Here is a 19,342-nt window from a genome sequence, read left to right on the forward strand (position 1 = left end):
TCTATATCATATTAATATATATTTATGTTCCCTAGCCAGATGTCTCCAGCTGTTTGGACAACTCATTCTGTCTGGGGCCAATGGAAGTTCCAATATATCTACAGCACATTGGTAAAAGCTGATATTTTATGTGGATTTGAACAATGCATCTGTTCTATCAAAGATAGAAATCCTAACATATCTTACCTATATCTGCACAAACTAGAACTAAGAAAAAGATTTCTACTGGATCAAAAGATAATGTGTCAAAATTAACACTTTTATTTTTACTTCTTCCAACATTTTGCTGTTGTATTCCCCAGACCTACCCAACTATAGTTTTGTGATTGATCCCATGTGACACTGATAAGAACTGCAAAAAAAAATTGACATACGTAAAACACCATGCACATATTGTATATAGCGCAATGGCAGGAGAACAGCAACCCATGCTGGGCAAAACTTGTTTCTTCAATGTGTATGAGAAAATCTTTTGGACGTATGTTTTAAAAAGCTTGATTTAAACTACATTTAATTTCTATGGTAGCAGGGATTTTTCTATAAACTCTGAAAACTATCTGTCAGTTACATCTGAATTGTCTGAGAATAGCATTTCAGATAAAATGGCAGAACTGTTACCTAACTATATAAATAAGTTCAACATTTTTAAACCAATTTTTACCATCCTCTAAAATCAATATGAGATCTGAGAAGTAATCTGACTTGTTGGTAGTGGACTTCAGTATGTAACGAATAATAAAATGGCTTCATTTTCCCCAAATTTTGAATTAAATGTTGACTAATGCATTTAATGCAACACTACAGTATCAGATTTAAAGTTTCTCATTAAATCATAATAACAATTTCTTCTACTCATCAACTGTGTCCTTAAAATATATATATATATTTTATTCCTTTTCAGGTCATAAAAAAACCCTACACACATAAACCAGTACCATTTTAACAAGAAAAATTGCATTCTATAATCCAGGATGAAAGGCTTCTAATAAAAAGACAGCTTCAACACTTTTAGCACTTGGAATAGTATGTTAGATTTTTACCATTTAATTTGAGGCTTAGTTTTACTTTAACTGAATAAACCAGAATGTTTAAATAATTTCTTGCTGTCTTAGGAGGGGCACAATGCACCTTAAAGCATTTTTCCCAGTAAGAACTGCTACTGAAGAATGGGATTAAAAATAAGAAAAGGCCACTTGTGATTCCAACCATACTGTGCTATCGTCTTAAAAGAAAAGCAACTGATACAAAGAATTCCAACTACAAACCTGAACACCAAAACCAGTCAAGTAATTTTAAATATTTTGATGCTGCAACACACGAAAGACTTTTGGGAATAAGGAAGGGAGAAAAAAAGGGTGGGTGACTTTTGCCACTTGAATTTTGTTTTTTTAAACAGCTCATATTTCTCAGTTATTTCCTTGAGGTTTGCACCCACCTTAACAGTGCCAAAATTAACTTTACATTCTTGTCAACCATATTACATGAATTCTTTTTGGAAATCAGAAGAGGTTTTTTTTCCCCAAATAAGTGTCATTTTGAATAATCCCCAATCTTCCCCAGAGTGGGTTTTCCCCACCTCGTTACTTTTAAGGCACAGTGATTTTGGAAAAAGATCCTTTACTGAAGCTCCTGCTTAGTATGTTGATTCCCTGATGTTCATATTATGTGAAGACTCCACAAAAATTAGTAGAATTTTCTTCCAGGTATTTTAAGATGGAGGTTACAGTTTGCATAAATAGATGGAAATGTTTTCTCTGTGAATGCAGCATTGCTTTTTAAGTAGAATAGTGATTGTCAGACATAAGCTCCCAATGCTGCATGAAATTCAGTGAGACACTGCACCAGCTGCTGGAACTTAGGTCTCTCCTCAGGATCTAGTGCCCAGCAACAAGCCATCACAGCAAATCTAAAAAAGCAAAAGCAAGCAGAAGTCAAGTAAACTTGTCATACTTACTGTAGCACAATTGGTATAAAGATCCAGTTTAAGATCTGAAAGTTACTTTTGTATACATTTTAATATAAAGCACTTTGGGATTTTTGCTGGGATTGGAATTTTTCTCTCAACTCACTAACCGGTATTATGGCTCTATTTACTATGGCCTTAACTATGAAAATGTGTGAAATAAGCTCTCAAGCTTATTTGTTTGCCCACTCCTGCTACAGAAAAATGCAGAATGTATAGTTATTTTAAACAGTTTTAAATTAGTTCTTATTTATTAATTATGTATATTATTTTCCAACTTGATTATTCTGAGAATTACCATGCAACTCCAACAGCCTCTACTTACAATTCATCGGGGCAGTTGATTGGTTGAGCTATTCTGTATCCATCCTTTAGATAGGCAGCCATCTCAAAGGGATCAATATCTACATATGGTGTTTGTCCTAAAGTCATTAATTCCCATAAGGTCACTCCAAAAGACCACTAGAAAAACCATTGGATAAAATAGCTGATCAAAATTTAAAAATACTGTCTCAATATTTTTCCTACTTAAATAAGAGATTCAGAGCTCATTTTTCTATAAAATATTTAATATAGTTTTTAAAATTTAAATACAGGTGAATTGCAGTGTAACCTCTCCTATCAGCCCTAGTAACAAGGTTACTTAGCTACTCTTTTATGTCTTTCATGTTACTTCAAAAAGTTACCACTTGGTATTCAAGCATGACAGAAAACACACCTGCAGGGTAACCTCACCTGTATGCACAAACTTATATGTAAAATATATTCAATTTAAAAACAGTGTATTTTATATTCTAGGATCACATTACTAAACTATCATTTTTTTCATCATTATGCTGTAAAAGAATTTACAGTTTCAAAATAATCTGGTTAAAACCTTTCCTGTAATCTTAATACAAAAATGTGAGAAACAGGTATGGTTTAGCACTGAGATAAGTTTGCTAATTAGAGCAATCCTAAAAACTGTCCCAAAGACCAGTAAAAACAATTGTCACTGCAGAGTACCATCAATGAAATTCTTTCTATATCAGAGGTATTCCAATATGGCAGTAACCAAACCCTTCTCATTCCACTGACATGTTAATAGTCTGGATTGATAAATTATGCTAATTTCTAGGTGGCTGATTTTTCTCATTGTATCAATGGAAGAGAAAATGGGAGGAAAAAATTGAAAGAAAATGATAAACTCACCCTGAATGCCCTGAGCTGGCCCAGCTTTAAGAAGCAGGGATTCCACTGTCATGGCCATTTCTGTTCAACTTTGGAACTGGTCTGACAGATGTATTTAATACATAGTTCTTGAGAACAAAACAAACTTATCTCAAAACTAACAAAATTCAGTGAACTGCTTTAATAAACAATGAAAGTGAAAAATACTCTCCAGATATTACAAATACCATTTAGCGGAAACATAATTAGATAGTTTTGGTTTTCTATATAAATTATTCAACAATTCAGCTATCAAGAACATGCAAGCTAGCAAATAAACTAAAAGGTTCTGTGGCAGGATAGCACAGATTAAGTATTATGTACCTGCAGTGTATTTTTCTGGATTGGGAAGAGGGAACAAAAGTATAATTCTGTAAACATTTTCACAGAATGCATGTTGCAAAACTCAATATGACAGACTCCCAAGAAAGTGGTTTGGAGCTTTAGTTGCTTGAGTCTAACAGCCTTTCAGCAAATAATGCAGCTAAAATGACTTAAGCTCAACAATTACCAGACTTTCCAAAAGCAATAGTATGGCAGAATTTTCCTGTTAGAAGAAGGGAAATAAGGTTTAAATCTGACTTAAAATTTTAAAACTATAGTCTTTACTCCTTTATTATTCTGGAGAATTTTACTGCTATTATAGTGGTGGCTCAAGGACCCCAAAGTAGTGGTGGTAGCATCTGGTGGTTCAATGCTTTTTGCTGCAAAGTATCACTCATTAGGGCATAGCAATTCATCAAAATGTTTTGCTACAAGAATTTCTAAAAACAAGACTTAGGAACAAAAATAAAAAAGCATGCATAAACAGCTCATACATTACAATCAAGCAGCCTGCATGTAGACTTAGAAGAACAAAGAACAAAGTAAGACTGGCTCTGTCAGCTTGCATGGGGAGCAAGAGTTGTAATCAATCCTGGGGGTGGCTGGCACCCTGATGACACTCAGTGCCCACACAGTAGTGCAAAAATATTTGCCAATTTTATCATCCCTTGGAATTTATTATTTAAGATAGTTTTATATTGTATTTTAATGGATTTTATCCCATCTGTAAACTGCCCAGAGTTGCTTTTTAATGAGATGGGCAGTGACAATTTGATATATAAATAAAAAAAGGAAGGAAGGAAGGAAGGAAGGAAGGAAGGAAGGAAGGAAGGAAGGAAGGAAGGAAGGAAGGAAGGAAGGAAGGAAGGAAGGAAGGTTGGTTTCAGCCATTAAATTATTCTAGCCATGCAAGGTGCAAGATCAAATATCTCATGTAATAATAATTTTAAAAAAATTAAAGTAACCCAAATAATGCACTCCGGTGCATTTGGAATGTATCTTCTGCTTGCTTGACTTTTACATGTAATTTTAAGGGCTGGTTAGAAAGACTGATAAAGGAGTAAGAAATATTAAAAGTAAGCAAACAAAAATGATGAGCCCAAACAAAAAAGAATTGTTCTGGATCTTATTAGATAAAATACAATCTAGGGCTAATTTATAATATATCATCTCCCTTTAAAGTTCAAGAAAGGATATTGTCATATGTTTTGCATTTTTTGGATAATGAAATCTAAGCTGACACATTCCATCTTCATTTCCTTATTGCAATGAATCTGTACAGTCTCTGCACACATTCTTATATAAAAGATAGAGGCAAAGTAGTACTATGGCTATGGTGCCGATAATGAATATGGGTAATTCATTCAAACCCCTTCCAGGTACTAATGATATATATGAGGATATTTCTCCAACTAATTTCGCTTTCTTAAGATCATCACCAAAAAGAACCATATTTGTCACTTTAAGAAAGATGTCTGCAAACACAAATTGTGATGTATTGTGATTTGAAAAATTGTCCATATATATTTATGGTTTAAAAGATTCTAATCTGATGTTGAATGATTTATGTTAACTTACCACATCACTAGCACCAGAAAATTCATTGTTAACCAAGCTTTCAAGAGCCATCCAACGCACTGGTCTGTTTTCATTGTCTCCGAGGCAATGATAATCCATTGGAAATAAGTCTCTGGATAGAGCATTATCTGTAATCTTTACCTGAAGTGCATCATCAATGCTGCATATTGAAATATATATGCACAACCATTTAGGCAGGCCAGTAAAACTTTTATAGGTAAGTCTTAAGTCATCTTTAAACTCCTTCCCATACAAAGCTCACAAAATAACAATGTATAATATAGTCTAATATTAGTAGTGCAAAAATTATTCATTTAATTATTGCTAAGGATTTGACACTCCTTAAAACCTAAGTGCATCCCATCCCATTTGACTGCTACTACAGTTCATCCAAATATATAAAAAAATTATGTGAAGGAATATAGCATAAAGTGGGTATTTAACTGTTATCAATTACATAAAGCTGACTAAATAAGGAATTACAGAATGGCAACCATGATTTGTAAAACTTTTCATTACTTTCAATGCCAACACATATTTAAAATTAACAGATCTTCCATTATGATGGATGGAATATGAGCAAGGAATAGTCTGTATTCTGTAGAATCCAGGGAATACAACCTTTTTGGATTTTAATTTACTATTACAATTATGATGAAAGACAAGATTTACCATCAAAGCAATGTATCATCAAATTCAGCATCCAACTGTTATTTTAATTTAGAACAAAGGTATTACAATGTGCTTTCTACCCCATGAGACCTAATTAAACTAGCACCCATCAGCATAATCTCAGCCTAGGTTTTATTTTTATTTCTTCATCATAAAGAGTCTGAGGAATGTTGAGAGCTGCTTTTTATAGTGGGAAACAAGGATGATACTGGAAGTTTATTACAGAGCATGATGGAAACAGCTATATTCCATCAAAACATTATATATCTATATCTATATCTATATCTATATCTATAAGAAAGAAAGAAAGAAAGAAAGAAAGAAAGAAAGAAAGAAAGAAAGAAAGAAAGAAAGAAAGAAAGAAAGAAAGAAAGAAAACTAACTTATGTGGCCCTCTATCTTATGCACAATATTCCTAAGCAGCTCACCAATAAACCAATAAAAACAACTGTATCACCCATACAAAGGAGCATCACATTTCCCACAATATAGCTGTTCTTATCTGATAGTTGATTCCAGGTTATTGAGGGTCATTCTCCAAGATTCAAGTGTAGTATCAGTCAGTATGCTAACTTCTAATAGTGTTATGGGCCTGCCTGATGATCAGACTCTGAAATGGAGGAACAAGCTTGGCAGGTTCTGATCTTACAAATCAGGAGCCAGTGGACTCTCAGAGGTATCTATAAATGAGGGTCAGAAAGATCGAGTCCTGTTGGAAGATGAGCCTGCAGGTCTGGAGCAATCAGGTAATCAACCATCTGTTGCAAAGCATAGCAGCAGGCTGAGTCACCTAATCTAGTGCCTGAGGAGGAAAAGATTCTCAGGCCTCATACCCACATTATATGAGCAAAACAGATATTCAATGAGGCTCCTTGAAAGAAAAAGGCATGACTCAGGAAAATAGGCATGCCTGAGTCAGTGCTATAAAAGAAGGTCTCGGAAGTCAGATTTCTGCTGGCAAACAACTTTCCAAGCTTGGACCTGAGTTCCCAAACATGTGCTGCTTCTGATTCCTTGACTTATCTTTGGACTGGTACAAGACTATAATTAGCTCTGATTCCTGGTTCTTAAACTTTGTCTGCATTGGGAAGTTTTCAGTTAGCGATAATCGCACCTCAGATTAACCTCATTGGCTATGATACTTCCACTGTGCAAAGCTACAACAATTGGAGGTAGATGCACGTTTAGAAAGTGATCATCATCCCTTATTATTCACTCTGACACCTCACTGGAAACATGTAAAAGAAGATATAATTTATCCCCCATTGTTTGATGATAATAATACTGTGGTGTGAACTAGATGGAATGACAACAATGCAGTAGCAGTTGCTAAATGGATGGCAGCTCCAGAAACCACAGAAATCTGTGCACACCTGCTAGATAATAAATCCCAAAGATCACATTTAAATTGGTATGAAATGTTAATTGCTAATCTTAAATCAATTCTTGTTAAAGGAACACAACATTATTCTAGAAATCGGGTTATAAAAAACAAAAAATGGTTTGACCAGGAGTGTGTTCAGATGAAAGGGCATATAATAGGGCATACAGAAAAAGTAAAAATTCCCCTTTGGGGGGACAATCATACCTCTTAAAGGAGTTAAAGATTCAGTATAAGACCCTTTTAAAAGAAAAGAAAAGAAAAGTCTAGCACTGAAGGAGCTGGTGGAAACTAATTCGAGCAGTCAGAATGAGAGATTCATCCTTCTTTTGGCGTATTACTAGAGAACTGGGAAAATCGCCGCCCACCCCCCCACCCAATCAAGTACCAATTCAAGCTTGGGAAGAATATTTTAGAGGGTTGTATGTAGATCCAGCTTGCAATATGAACGAAAGTCAGATCAATCTGGATCAAGTTCAGAATTGGCCGCCAGTTTTGGCGTAAGAGGCATCTCGATTGATAGAATCACTTAAGGTCAATAAGGCTCCAGGTGTAGACTGTGTTGTGCCCGGATTAATTAAAAAGAATTCTAGTTGGTGGGCACCCTTGTTAGCGTCATTGTTTTCACATTTATTGATCAGACAGGTCATATTCCAAGAGACTGGGGATTGGCAATAATCGTCCCAATTTATAAAAAAGGCAATAAGAATGAACCAGGTAACTACAGGCCTATTAGCCTTCTGAGTGTTGTTAGCAATTACAAGACTGGATAGAGATAGAGGGCACAATTCAAGAGGAACAGGAAGGCTTCAGAGAGGGGAGATCAATGGTAGACCAACATTTTGGTCCTTTATCATCTTGTACAAAAATATATGTACAAAAAGAAAATATCCCTCTATGTGGCTTTCCTTGACTTCAAACAAGCCTTTGATTCAATATCTAGGAAAGTGCTTTGGGACAAATTAAAAAATACAACTATAGATAGGCGCCTCCTCTACCTTATACAGAAATTATATTCCAACTCTACCCTAAGAATATCCCTTGGGACCTTCTCTGGCACTGTAAAAGTGCAGAAAGGAGTGTGACAAGGATGTATTTTGCCCCCCTCCCTTTTCAATCTATATATTAACTCACTGGTAGACCTTTTATATAACTCAGATTTCCATGCACCCATCCTAACACAGTGTAAACTCCCAATACTTCTTTACGCTGATGATGCCGCTATAATCTCTCAAACACCTGTTGGGTTAAAAAGAGCAATAGCAGCAACACTAAGGTACTGTAAACAAAATAATTTGGTTCTCAATTTTGATAAATCAAAAATTATGGTATTCGCTAAGAGAGCCATTCAACATTCCTGAAGAGTAGAAAAGTATAATTAGAGCAGGTTAATACATTCAGATACTTGGGGGTATTTTTCCACTTAAAAGGCATTTGGAATGCTCACCAGAATTATGTGACACAATCAGCCTTCAGGTCGATGAACGCCATTAAACTTTTTTTTTATATGATGGAGGACAATTAGTTCCTGCAGCCTTAAAACTATTTGAAGCCAAAACATTGGCTCAATTTCTTTATGGAGCACAAACAGGAATTTATGTGAAGAAGGAGCCGCAGGAAACCGTACAAACAAAATTCTTGCGATCAATTTTAGCCGCTCCCAATGGAAGTCCAAATGCCCAGCTAAGACTCAAGACAGGAATGCCACCAATTCAGGTTAGGGCCTGGAAGATGATGATAATCAACTGGCTTAAAATACAATTCTTCCCAGCTGGACTAACTCCCTTAGTTTTAACAGTTTTTTTTTCTCCCTGGAAATAGGTGGTGGAGCATAAGTAGGCTTCATATGGGCTCTCTCTTCCAACTTTGATATCAGTGGGATATGATCAAGCCAAGCATCTAACTATTCAAAGAATAGGGGATATAGAGTTCCAAACTGAAGTTAACAGGCTGTCCCAACATGATAGAATGTGGATAAACAGGGGTATATGGGAACCAGCATGGTATTTACAAACCCTAACCTTCTCCAAGTTGAGAATAGCTTTTTTAAAGCTAGATACATCATTCTTCCATCAGCACTACTTCAAGACAGGTATAATAAAATTCCCATAGGGGAGCATATCTGTCCATGTGGCAATAAGGAAATAGAAAACATCTCACACATTTTATTACATTGCAAATTTTATAGGGATATAAGGTCTAATTATATTACCCCCCTAATAGATAAATTCTTGGGGAGACCAGACAAATTTTATCTGAATCATCTTCTCCAGGATTTAAAATCTGCTACTACCTGTATAGTAGCTAAATTTTGTGTTGCTGCAATGAATATAAGGCAAAAACAGCTAAAGAAGTAATTGGTTTAAGATCATTTTTACTTTTATTTTTATTTTTATTCTTATTTTTACTTTGTACTTTTAATATCATTTTGGATTGATATTTCTTAATTAATAAGTTGCTGGGGTATATTTACTCAAAATCATAGTTTTTAGTTTTTAAACTTATTATTACTTGGGTAATCAATGTATTAATATGGTTATAGAGGAATGAATGTAATACATTATTATGTGATCTGTCTTTTAGTATATTATTTTACCAAAGTTTTACTCTGTCATTGTTTTTGTAAATTTGCTGGTCATTGATCGAATAAATACATGTTCTTTGTCTGCATGGAACTTTGGCATCTGAAATAAGTTTGTTTTTCCTGAGCCCTCACATTCCTGTACTACCTCTAAATGAGAAAGACCTGAATACTGAGTGAACTGTACGGCATTTAAAATAATGTTCTGCCAACATCACTGCTTTATATATTTATCCCGTTACACCTCAAGACTTACACACAGTTTCTAGCAGCCAGGTCTTTGTGAATAACTTCTCTTCGGGACAAATAGCTCATTCCACAGGCAATTTGAATCGCCATATGTACAAGGTCTTGTTGAGAAATTGCCTGAAATAAAAAGCGGAATTTAATTAACCTGTTCAAACAAAATTTAGTTATTATTTATTTATGGTCCATGACCAAACTGTAGTTCACCCTAAAAAGTAAGTGGTCACTGAGAAAGGTCATCCAAAAAATCTTAATCACACAGTTTTTATCTATATCTTAGATCTTTCTATAAGTCTAGATCAAAAACCTGCTGTTTCAGTGCCAACAAAGCTCTCTCCAACACAAATAAACTCAGACATTAGACAGATATGCCGCAGGATTTTAAATTAAAATTTACCTAAGATGATGTAAAATTATCCTGAAGGGTTAAGGGAGACCAGAGGGCTATCAAAATAAATTAATTTGAGCCAGTATTTTAGGCAGCAAAAGCTAATCTCTATCAAGATCAGACCAGATGCTAGTCTTAATAGGGAGATGGATACATAATAGAGCACATGTAGCTCTTTCAGTTATAACAGCAAAGACATGGGCAGGGGATCACCATGGAACAGATCATGAACTGCAGATGTGCAAGTTTTAACTTAAACTAAAGCGAAAGAAGAAAGCCAACCAGTTTCCATGATATGATCTTGACCATATACCCACCATTTTCAAGAAGAACTTCAGGAATCACTTTGAAGTCCTGAACCTCAATGAAAGGGAATCAGAGGAACTGTGAAATGAAATCAAAGAAGCTGTTAAGGTTGAATGTGAAAAGAGACTGCCAAAGATTAAGAAACAGAAGAAAGCAAACTGTTTATCAGAATAAACAGTGATAATTGCCAAGAAGAGAAGCGACGCCAAAGCCAAGAAAAAAAAAGGTCTCTGGAATTAACTCAACAAAGAATTTCAGACAATTGTTAGAAGAGACAAGAAGCAGTATTACAATGACATCTGTAAAGACATCAAAAGCGGAACAGACAAGGAAAAACGGATGTTTTCCAAAAGATTTCTCAACTGAGAAGATGGTTCCAAGCTTGAATTGGGATGCTAAAGGACACCAATGGACAAATAATTTATTCCAAGAAGATCAAAGAAAGATGGAAGGAGTATACTGAAATTCTGTACAGTACAGGTATCAACATCCATGAAACTTTAGAAGTTATTCCCTACTTACAAGAGCCTCTATTACTAGAAGATGAAGTTAGATCAACACTCTGGCCATTTCCAAGTGGGAAGGCCACAGGAATTTATGGAATATCTACAGAAATATGGCAAACATCAGAAGAAGAAGCAGTAAAGGTTCTAACCAAATGATGCCATCAAATCTGGAGAATGATACAGTGCCCAGAGATTGGAAGAGATCAGTCTACATATCAATACCAAAGATAGGAGGCTTAACCTACATTGTACAAAATTCTCAATTTCACTTGTTAGCAAAATAATGCTTAGGATCATCCAATGCATATTAAAACCCTACATGAAAAGGGAGATGCCAGATATTCAAGCTTGCTTTAGAAAAGGCCAAGGAACCAGAGATAATTCTGCTGATGCATGCTGGGTAACTGAAACAGCCAAAGAATATCAAAAAGAAGTCAGAATGTGCTTCATTGATTTTAAAGAGGTCTTCAATTATGTTGTTCATGTCAAGCTGTGGAATGTGCTTAGAAAAATGGAAATCCCAGGACATTTCACTGTCCTCATGTGAAACCTATACACAGGTCAAGAAGCTACAGTCTGAATGGAACATGGTGAAACAGACTTGCTCCAGGTTGGCAAAAGAGTTATTTATTCAACCTGTATGGTGAATATATATTGAGAGAAGCTGGATTAGAAGAAGATGAGCATGTTTCTAAAACTGAAGGAAGAAACGTCAATAACCTGCACTATGCTGTTGACGTTAATCTAATAACTAAAAATGCAAATGATCTGCAAGCTCTAGTCATGAAAGTCAAGGAGCATAGTGAAAAAAATGGGGCTAAGATTAAACATAAAGAAGACCAAACTAATGGTCTTCTAATGGTCAAACTAAAATGATAATAGATATAGTAAGTAGCCTTAGCACTGACTGTGAAGATACTGGTGGGTAGCTTCTGCCTTTTAGCATCAACTATCAATAGTAAAGGAACCAGCAGTCAAGAAATACACTATAGACAAGCACTTGGTAGAGTCGCAATGAAGACCTTGGAAAAGTTATTCAGATGCTGTGATGTAACTATACCTGCAAAGATCAGAATAATACACACAAATATTTTCCCTATGACATTCTATGGAAGTGGAAGTTGGACTGAAGCAGCTTTAGACACATTATGTGAAAACCAAGCTCTCTGGAGAAGTCTTGCTTCTTGGAAATACTTGGTAACGGGGAAGGGAAGAGTAGAAGAGAATGACCAGCAGCAAGGTGGAAGGACTCAATTACAGTGTTCCAACACTGTTGGAAGACATGAAAGACCAGGTTGGGGACATATCATCCTGGAGAAATCTATCTACGTAGTCACTAAGAGTTGACACTGACTTGACGGCACATAATCAATCAGCAACACTCGTATGCATTTTTACTGAACAGTTTCAAGAGTCATAATTCAGTATTTACAAATCTGTGGACCATAGATCAAACAGCTCATACCCTTTGTTCTATAGACCTCAATTTCTGCTGGAGAATTCTTAATACCATTGTATTTATTTATGAAATAAAAATAGAGTTTTCAAGACGTTGCGTCTACAAAGAGACTCCTGTCAATTTCAAGGTACTTAGGCACAGAAAGAGACTCTAAATGGCTCAGTTTGATTATAATGTTGTCAATTTTCCATGAGCGGTGGCATATGAAAGGGCTTCTAGAGAATAGAACTAGTTTGGTTGCGTCATGAGTGATGATAAAACCATTTTCTTTGCAATAAAGAGCAAGTGACTAAGCCATCACCTCAGGCCTACTTGAGATGCAGAAAGGATAGCCATGTCATCTGCATAGAACTAAAGTGAAATAGGCTTGCTGGCTAGCACAGGTGTGATTAGAGAGCATTCTCTTGACAGGATTTACATCAAAAAACTTACACAGAAAATAAAGAGAATAGATGTTAAATCACAGCCAATTCTTCCCTTTCTGGATGGGGGGGGGGAGTTGATGCCCTGCAGAGCTAGTTGAGATCTGTATAGCATGTTATCATAATTGCCTCATCATTTAATGTGAGGAGGTGCCTGCTGATGGAAGAGCCTATTTAGCCTGTTTCTGGGAATCAAATCAAAATGTGGCTTTTAAATTTAGAGTTTTCCCCAAAAATGGCTGGTATATATTTTAGCTAAATGCTGAATAAGCAAGCAATAGTCTTAACCTTGTCTAAGGCTAGTTGGTTCCCTAGCTAGAACATTGTCCTGCAACATCCAGTCTACCAATCTCCTGTAAAGGTGTCTAGCATAAAACTTATTTATGATGCTCAATAAATTGACTGGATAATAATTTGGTAGTCTCCAGGATTTCTTTTTAGTCTGCTGGCATCTAGAATGATTGTTCCATATGTGTAACTAGATTAAATATTGTAAATAGATATTTGTGTCTGTCAGTCAATATATTTCTTCAATACTTCTTCCAGTTTTAAATTGCATTATTTGTCACCAAATTTCACTTAAAATTGGAATAGAAAATGTATTTCTCCAGCTCGCTGAAAATTTTGGCTGGTGCTTATATTACTTTGAAAGTTACTCTGAAAATCAGGACTTCAACTCTCAGTGAGTGTATTTGCTATTGCAGTGGTGAAGTTAGGCTACAACATTGTTACTTCTGTTCCTGATATTACTTCAGAAAGAAGAAAGACTAGGTTATAAAAAGGTTGTCTCAGTCCTTGCTTTGGCATCTGGTAGAAGAATTCTGTACCAAGTGCATGTAATCAGTGTCTAAAATGCTAGAGCAGGGACAGGCGATGTTTTTCTGGCTACAGCCTACAGAATAAATGCAAAATGGCAAGGCACTGATGTGCACATGCACAGGATTTGAATTTGTTGGGTGGGGAGACTTTTAGTTGCTGCAAACTTCAAAATTATTCTGTGCTTAAGTGAAAGATGATTCAGTTTACTGCATAAAAAGTGTTAAAAACATTCTCCCTATTCTCCAAGATTTGCCACAAAACCTGGGCAACATCATCAGAGGCTATTCTACATCGTATGGCCTGCAAAGTCCCCAACCTTGCTACAGTATTTTGATAAAAACAAGATATTGTGAAACTCTTCCAGATCATGGCAGGAGATCATATGGTCTGGTCTGAGTGTTTGTAATATCCAGAGTGGTGACAATTTTGAATCCTAGGATTAAACACTTCTTACCTGAGGGTTATTAGCTTCTACAAGTTTGCACTGTCGCAAGAACAGCTTGAGATTCCCCCAGTTCATGTAAGGCAACAGCACCATTGGTTTTTCTCCTTCCTCAATACAAACATGAGTGATTGGGAGTAGATTTCTGAAAGAAATATAGTGTTGGCTTGTCATGATGTTATACCATTTCACTGTCAAATAATATTCTGTGACCAATCAGTACTGTTGGATAAATTGCAGAATTATCATCCCTTAATTATCCTATTTCTTAAACTTTTTGTTTCTGTTATATGGTTTTCCCCCAATAAATTTCTATATAAATAGCATACTAGGAGGTATTCAGGAGAAGTGAACCATGGTATTTCATAATTACATCAAAAGGAGTAGCTGAATAAAAGGAAACATACAAAGAATGCTCTTATTAGTTGCTTGAATACACATAGATAATACAAAAGAAATCATACACAATAATTAGAACTTAACTCTCTAACCAAGAGATAACACCCACCCACACCTACATACAGTGTATAGGTCAATCTATGATCTCTTTATTTTATTTTATTTATATTTCAAATTTAGTTACCGCCCATCTCACTCAAAGAGCAACTCTGGACGGTTATGTTTCTATAAATATTTATACTGGGAAAATAGAAAACTATGTGGCTTTGGTCTGTCACACAAAAAATAGAAAATATTTTCTCTGTATTAAGGATTTGAAACAGAATATCCGAGTACATCAACATGAACAAGTTTCCACAAGACTGGAATTCTCATAACAGCACATGCTTTAAAAATAGCAAAAATAACTCTTCCACAGGTTTAAAGCTTAATTTGTTTTTAGTTTCAGCCTGTGAAACTTTTCACATCAGATTAAGTATTTCACTGGAATGACTAATGATATTAAGTTGGATACTGACTTTCTACTGATCAAAGGCAAAAATCAGAAATGCCTGAATTTTTTTTTAGCAGGATCACGGAAAAGATTTATTTCATTTTAAAAATATGTCCCAACTCCTTCTAAATATTTTTTCACAGTTACATTACTGGCTCTTTTCATATATTATTATGAGATTTTGGTGAAACATTCTTCCCATCACCCTCAAATGCCTCTGTTCTCTTTTCCCTTATGTTTGCTGTTTAGCAAATAATGAACAAGATATTCCTGAAAGCAGAAGTTGAAAATCTGGAATCTTCCATAAAGTTAAAAAAAGTTGCTTGCTCACATAAATTTTAAATAAACCTTTCAATCCTCCAAAACAAATTTAACAATTTTAGTGTGACTTTAAAATAAGAACACTAACCTGTGATGAAGACCTCTGAGTTTACTGCTTTCTGTCAACATCATTGTTATTTGAACTTCTGAAGCTTGATCTAAAAAGCCAAACTTTTGTTAAAGCCACTTTGCATAGGCGGAAAAAAGCTTTCTTGAAATGAGTATGCAGACTTAAATAGACAAACTCAAAATACTTGAACAGCGAAGACACTGTTTGGATGAACAAGTATACCTAACTGTTCCTAACTGCTTGGGTTTGATGCAGACTAATTTGATAGCATTTTTAAAAAAACTAATTGGGTGCCTTCAATTCCTTCTTTTTTGTAATAAGTTGGGATCCCGAAGTAATAAATAAAATAAACATGTTCAAAAGCATGTATTTGTATATGACATCATTTTAAGGATATTTATCTGGAGACAATTCCATACTTGAGTTCCATATGACATAACAATCATACCTAATCATACCTACAATTTTCCATGTAAATGACTAATAAAACAAGATTCAGATTATATATAATATTCTACATTCAAAGGAGAAAACTTGCTTATGTAAGAAATATATCACATTGCACATTTTTCCTCAGATACACTGCCAAAAGCATTAACAAGGCAGATAAGGAATCTACTGAACTGTTTCATCTTACGTGAAAACAGATATGAGGGAAATAAAGTGATATGGGTATGCTGCTGTATTAAATTTCTGGTACTATTTTTAGCAATATTACATGGAAGGAAATCTAACATTATAAATATTACAGTGAAAATAATAGTAAGAGAGGATAAAGTAATAGAATAAATCCAAATTATAAATGTGTGTGTGTATGTGTGTGGATAGATAGATAGAATAAAGTCAAAGATGTGCAAAAATAAATGTGCCTATGAAATATTAAACATTTAGTTATATGACTGCACAATTGGAAGAAGCTGTAAGACACCAAAGCATAGCCATATATCCAGGTATATAGTTATAGTAAGTAACTATAACAACTCTCCTTTCTCTGGCAGACATAGATCGTTCTGAGGGTATCTAAATCACATAATCCTATCCATTTCTCTTGTAATATTGGATAGACTGTTCTGATTGGGAGACAGAAACAGACAAACAAAAGCAAAAGATGGACACTATAATGAAATGCACTGCATTTTGAAAGCTTTTTCGATACAAGCTATTAAGTGAAATCTCAATACAGGTTATTTGCATAGAAATTACCTATTGCCTAAACGTCTGTAAAGAACTTGCTTTATTAACTAGATGCTTTTCAGGCATGACTAGCTGAGTCAAAAAGCTGACCTACGTTCAAACTAAACTAAGATATTCAAATCTTATCTTTTAAAACAGTTCCACTAATTTGGATTTGATCCAAAGCATTTGAACCATGAACAACAGGATCCTTTCCAAAGGAGAACTCTTTTATTCATGCAGTGTAAACTTTGGATCAAACCTATTGTGCTTTCTTATCAATATGATTTCCTTGTTGTTTCTTATAAATCACCCATTTTTCCAAGAAAACAAATCTAACCCATACTCAGTAGTTTAAAATGCATACCCACCCTGCCTCAGATGCGACCAGAGGCGACGTGGAAGTGAACATTCTCTGCAGGAATTTCCCTCTCGCAGAATGCTCTCTCATCAAACTGCATCCTCACTCCTATTTTCCAATAAGCTTTTAAAAACATGGCTTTTAAATGTGTATTTGGGGATTAAGGTGAGGGTGAGAGAGATACCTAATTGAAATAAATCTGACTGCTTACTGTTATGTTTTCAATTAATATAAATATTATATTAACATTATTTTGAATCTATGTTGATAGTACTTATTACTGTTATTGCTATGTCTAATAATTTTGATAATTTTGATTTATTATATTACATTACATATTGTATGTTATGCTGTAAATCTCTTAAGAACTGTATAATTGAAATGGCATAGAAGCATCTATAAAGAATAAAAAAATAAACCCCTCATAGTAAAAGGGACCAGTAAATTCTGATCATCAACTCATTAGCAAAACAGGTGGCCCAGATCCCTCCTAGTTTTCTTCATTCTAGCCTTTTTCTTTTTTTAACTAGAGAAGTACAAGCTACCATCTGTTTCAGTTTATTATTCAAAGCTAATATCTTTTATGTGTTTCCATTTTTCTTTCTACCTGTTATCACTCACATTGCAAACTGACCTCCCAGTAGAATTTGGAATAGTTTCCCCATAAAAGCACTATTTCTAAGGTTCACTGGGAATCTTCCAGATTCACTAATCCAACCTCTTTTCTGCTTTGTTGGATTTTAAAAATGTGCTTGAAATGTATACCTATGTAATGGAATGGAAGCATCTAATCTTCTGTGAACTGAACAAGAAGTGTCCTAAAGGTCGCTTCTTTTGATACATCTAAGAATGAGTGCTGATGCAGAAGCATGGCTGCCCAAGAATAAAATTCAATGTTAAAAATTTACCTTTTACTGTTTTGACAAACATTTGTTTTTCTTTACTAGGATCTTTCTCTTCTATTAGAGTACCATGGAAAATTCGACCAAATGTGCCTGAGAATAAGAAAAATGAAGGAAAATATTAAAGTAAAAATACTTGCACATACTTCAAACAGCTCAACTGTGAAAAGTAATTAAGACTAGCATTTGATCCTCCTCCTCAGGACATTCACAGCTAAAGCTTCTTTGAATTTTGATTTGTTATTGTATAATCTGAAGGAACTAAAAAAAGACTGTCAATATAAACTTTAGAAACTGATTCAATTATAGTGAAGCCCTTATTTTCAAAACATGCAGAACTCATCAAACGCATCAACTTAACTGCAATTTAAAACACTGCCCAGAGTCGCTGGGAATCAGGCGGCATATAAATTTATTTTTTATTTTATTTATTTATATATAAAATTTATATCACCGCCCAACTCCCCCACAAAGAGATTTAATAAATTATTATTATTGAGACACAATCTAGTTTAGACTGTGCCGAAACCTTTTAAAGTCAATTTTTAAGACCAGTCAGATCACCAGATAAACTGAACATCACCATCCTAGTTAAATTTCATTAAACCATTAAGCAAGATTCATGGCCAGACTAAAGGATTGAAGAGTTTCAAAGAGTTCAGTTTCCTAAGAACACTCCTATAATCATGGCAGATACAAATGAGTCATTTTCCAAACTGTAAATATTGTATTTTTAAAATGACTTAATCAGAACAAACAGAACATTCCTCTACATTTATAAGCAAGCATGAAATGATACTGGTTTCATGCATGATCAAACATTTCTACTTCCAATGACAAAACCTTGATTGGGATTTTATTCTCCTAGATTTGTTTAAAATTTTTAAAGATGCATGCCCCCCGCCCCATCCTTGCAGTCCTTTTTTTTTTTTTTTTTTTTAACTTATAGAGCAAGTAAGCCTTCTTCTAAAACACTCTGTTTTAGGAATCACAGACACACAAAAAAGTCAAACTGATCCTGGAAATCACTGATCTAGTAGTTAACTGAAAGTAATCAGCAAAGTATATGTTAGGCTTGAAATTGGTTGATTTACTGGATAAGAAATATAACTGCAGAAATAGTGGCTGCTTTTAGGGAAAGGTGTGCTGTATTTGATCACAGCATATATTATGACAATTTGTTGAAATATATACTGCAAGACAGGAAAAAACTCTTTATGCAGTATTTTAAATACAAGAGAGAAGCTAGAAACAATTAAAGCATCTTTAATAAATTAGAAAGTTTTATTTCTCATCTGTAAGGATACATGTTTGTTGGCAAGTTAGG

General features: G+C 34.7%; 1 protein-coding gene and 1 non-coding gene across 3 annotated transcripts in view; both read right to left on the reverse strand.

Moving 5' to 3' along the window:
- Window positions 1-238: 238 nt before the first annotated feature.
- RYK (receptor like tyrosine kinase) overlaps window positions 239-19,342 on the reverse strand; it is a 46,560-nt gene continuing 27,456 nt past the window's right edge. For both annotated transcript variants that reach the window (XM_007437026.4, XM_088131662.1), the window contains exons 9-15: window positions 18,022-18,108; window positions 15,598-15,667; window positions 14,309-14,441; window positions 9,965-10,074; window positions 5,075-5,234; window positions 2,289-2,425; window positions 239-1,906 (exon numbers count right to left, since the gene is read on the reverse strand). In XM_007437026.4, the coding sequence (XP_007437088.1) occupies window positions 1,795-1,906; window positions 2,289-2,425; window positions 5,075-5,234; window positions 9,965-10,074; window positions 14,309-14,441; window positions 15,598-15,667; window positions 18,022-18,108 (809 nt within the window). In that variant the 3' untranslated portion in view covers window positions 239-1,794. The remainder of the gene's footprint in view (window positions 1,907-2,288; window positions 2,426-5,074; window positions 5,235-9,964; window positions 10,075-14,308; window positions 14,442-15,597; window positions 15,668-18,021; window positions 18,109-19,342) is intronic.
- Window positions 6,767-6,905, reverse strand: LOC112541719 (U4 spliceosomal RNA). Its single transcript, XR_015794524.1, has one exon. It is a non-coding gene; the product is annotated as a U4 spliceosomal RNA (small nuclear RNA).

This window comes from Python bivittatus, unplaced genomic scaffold (assembly GCF_059951505.1).
Source record: "Python bivittatus isolate LINGU-HERP-01145 unplaced genomic scaffold, Pbiv_v1 ctg000980_np1212, whole genome shotgun sequence".
NCBI lineage: Eukaryota > Metazoa > Chordata > Lepidosauria > Squamata > Pythonidae > Python > Python bivittatus.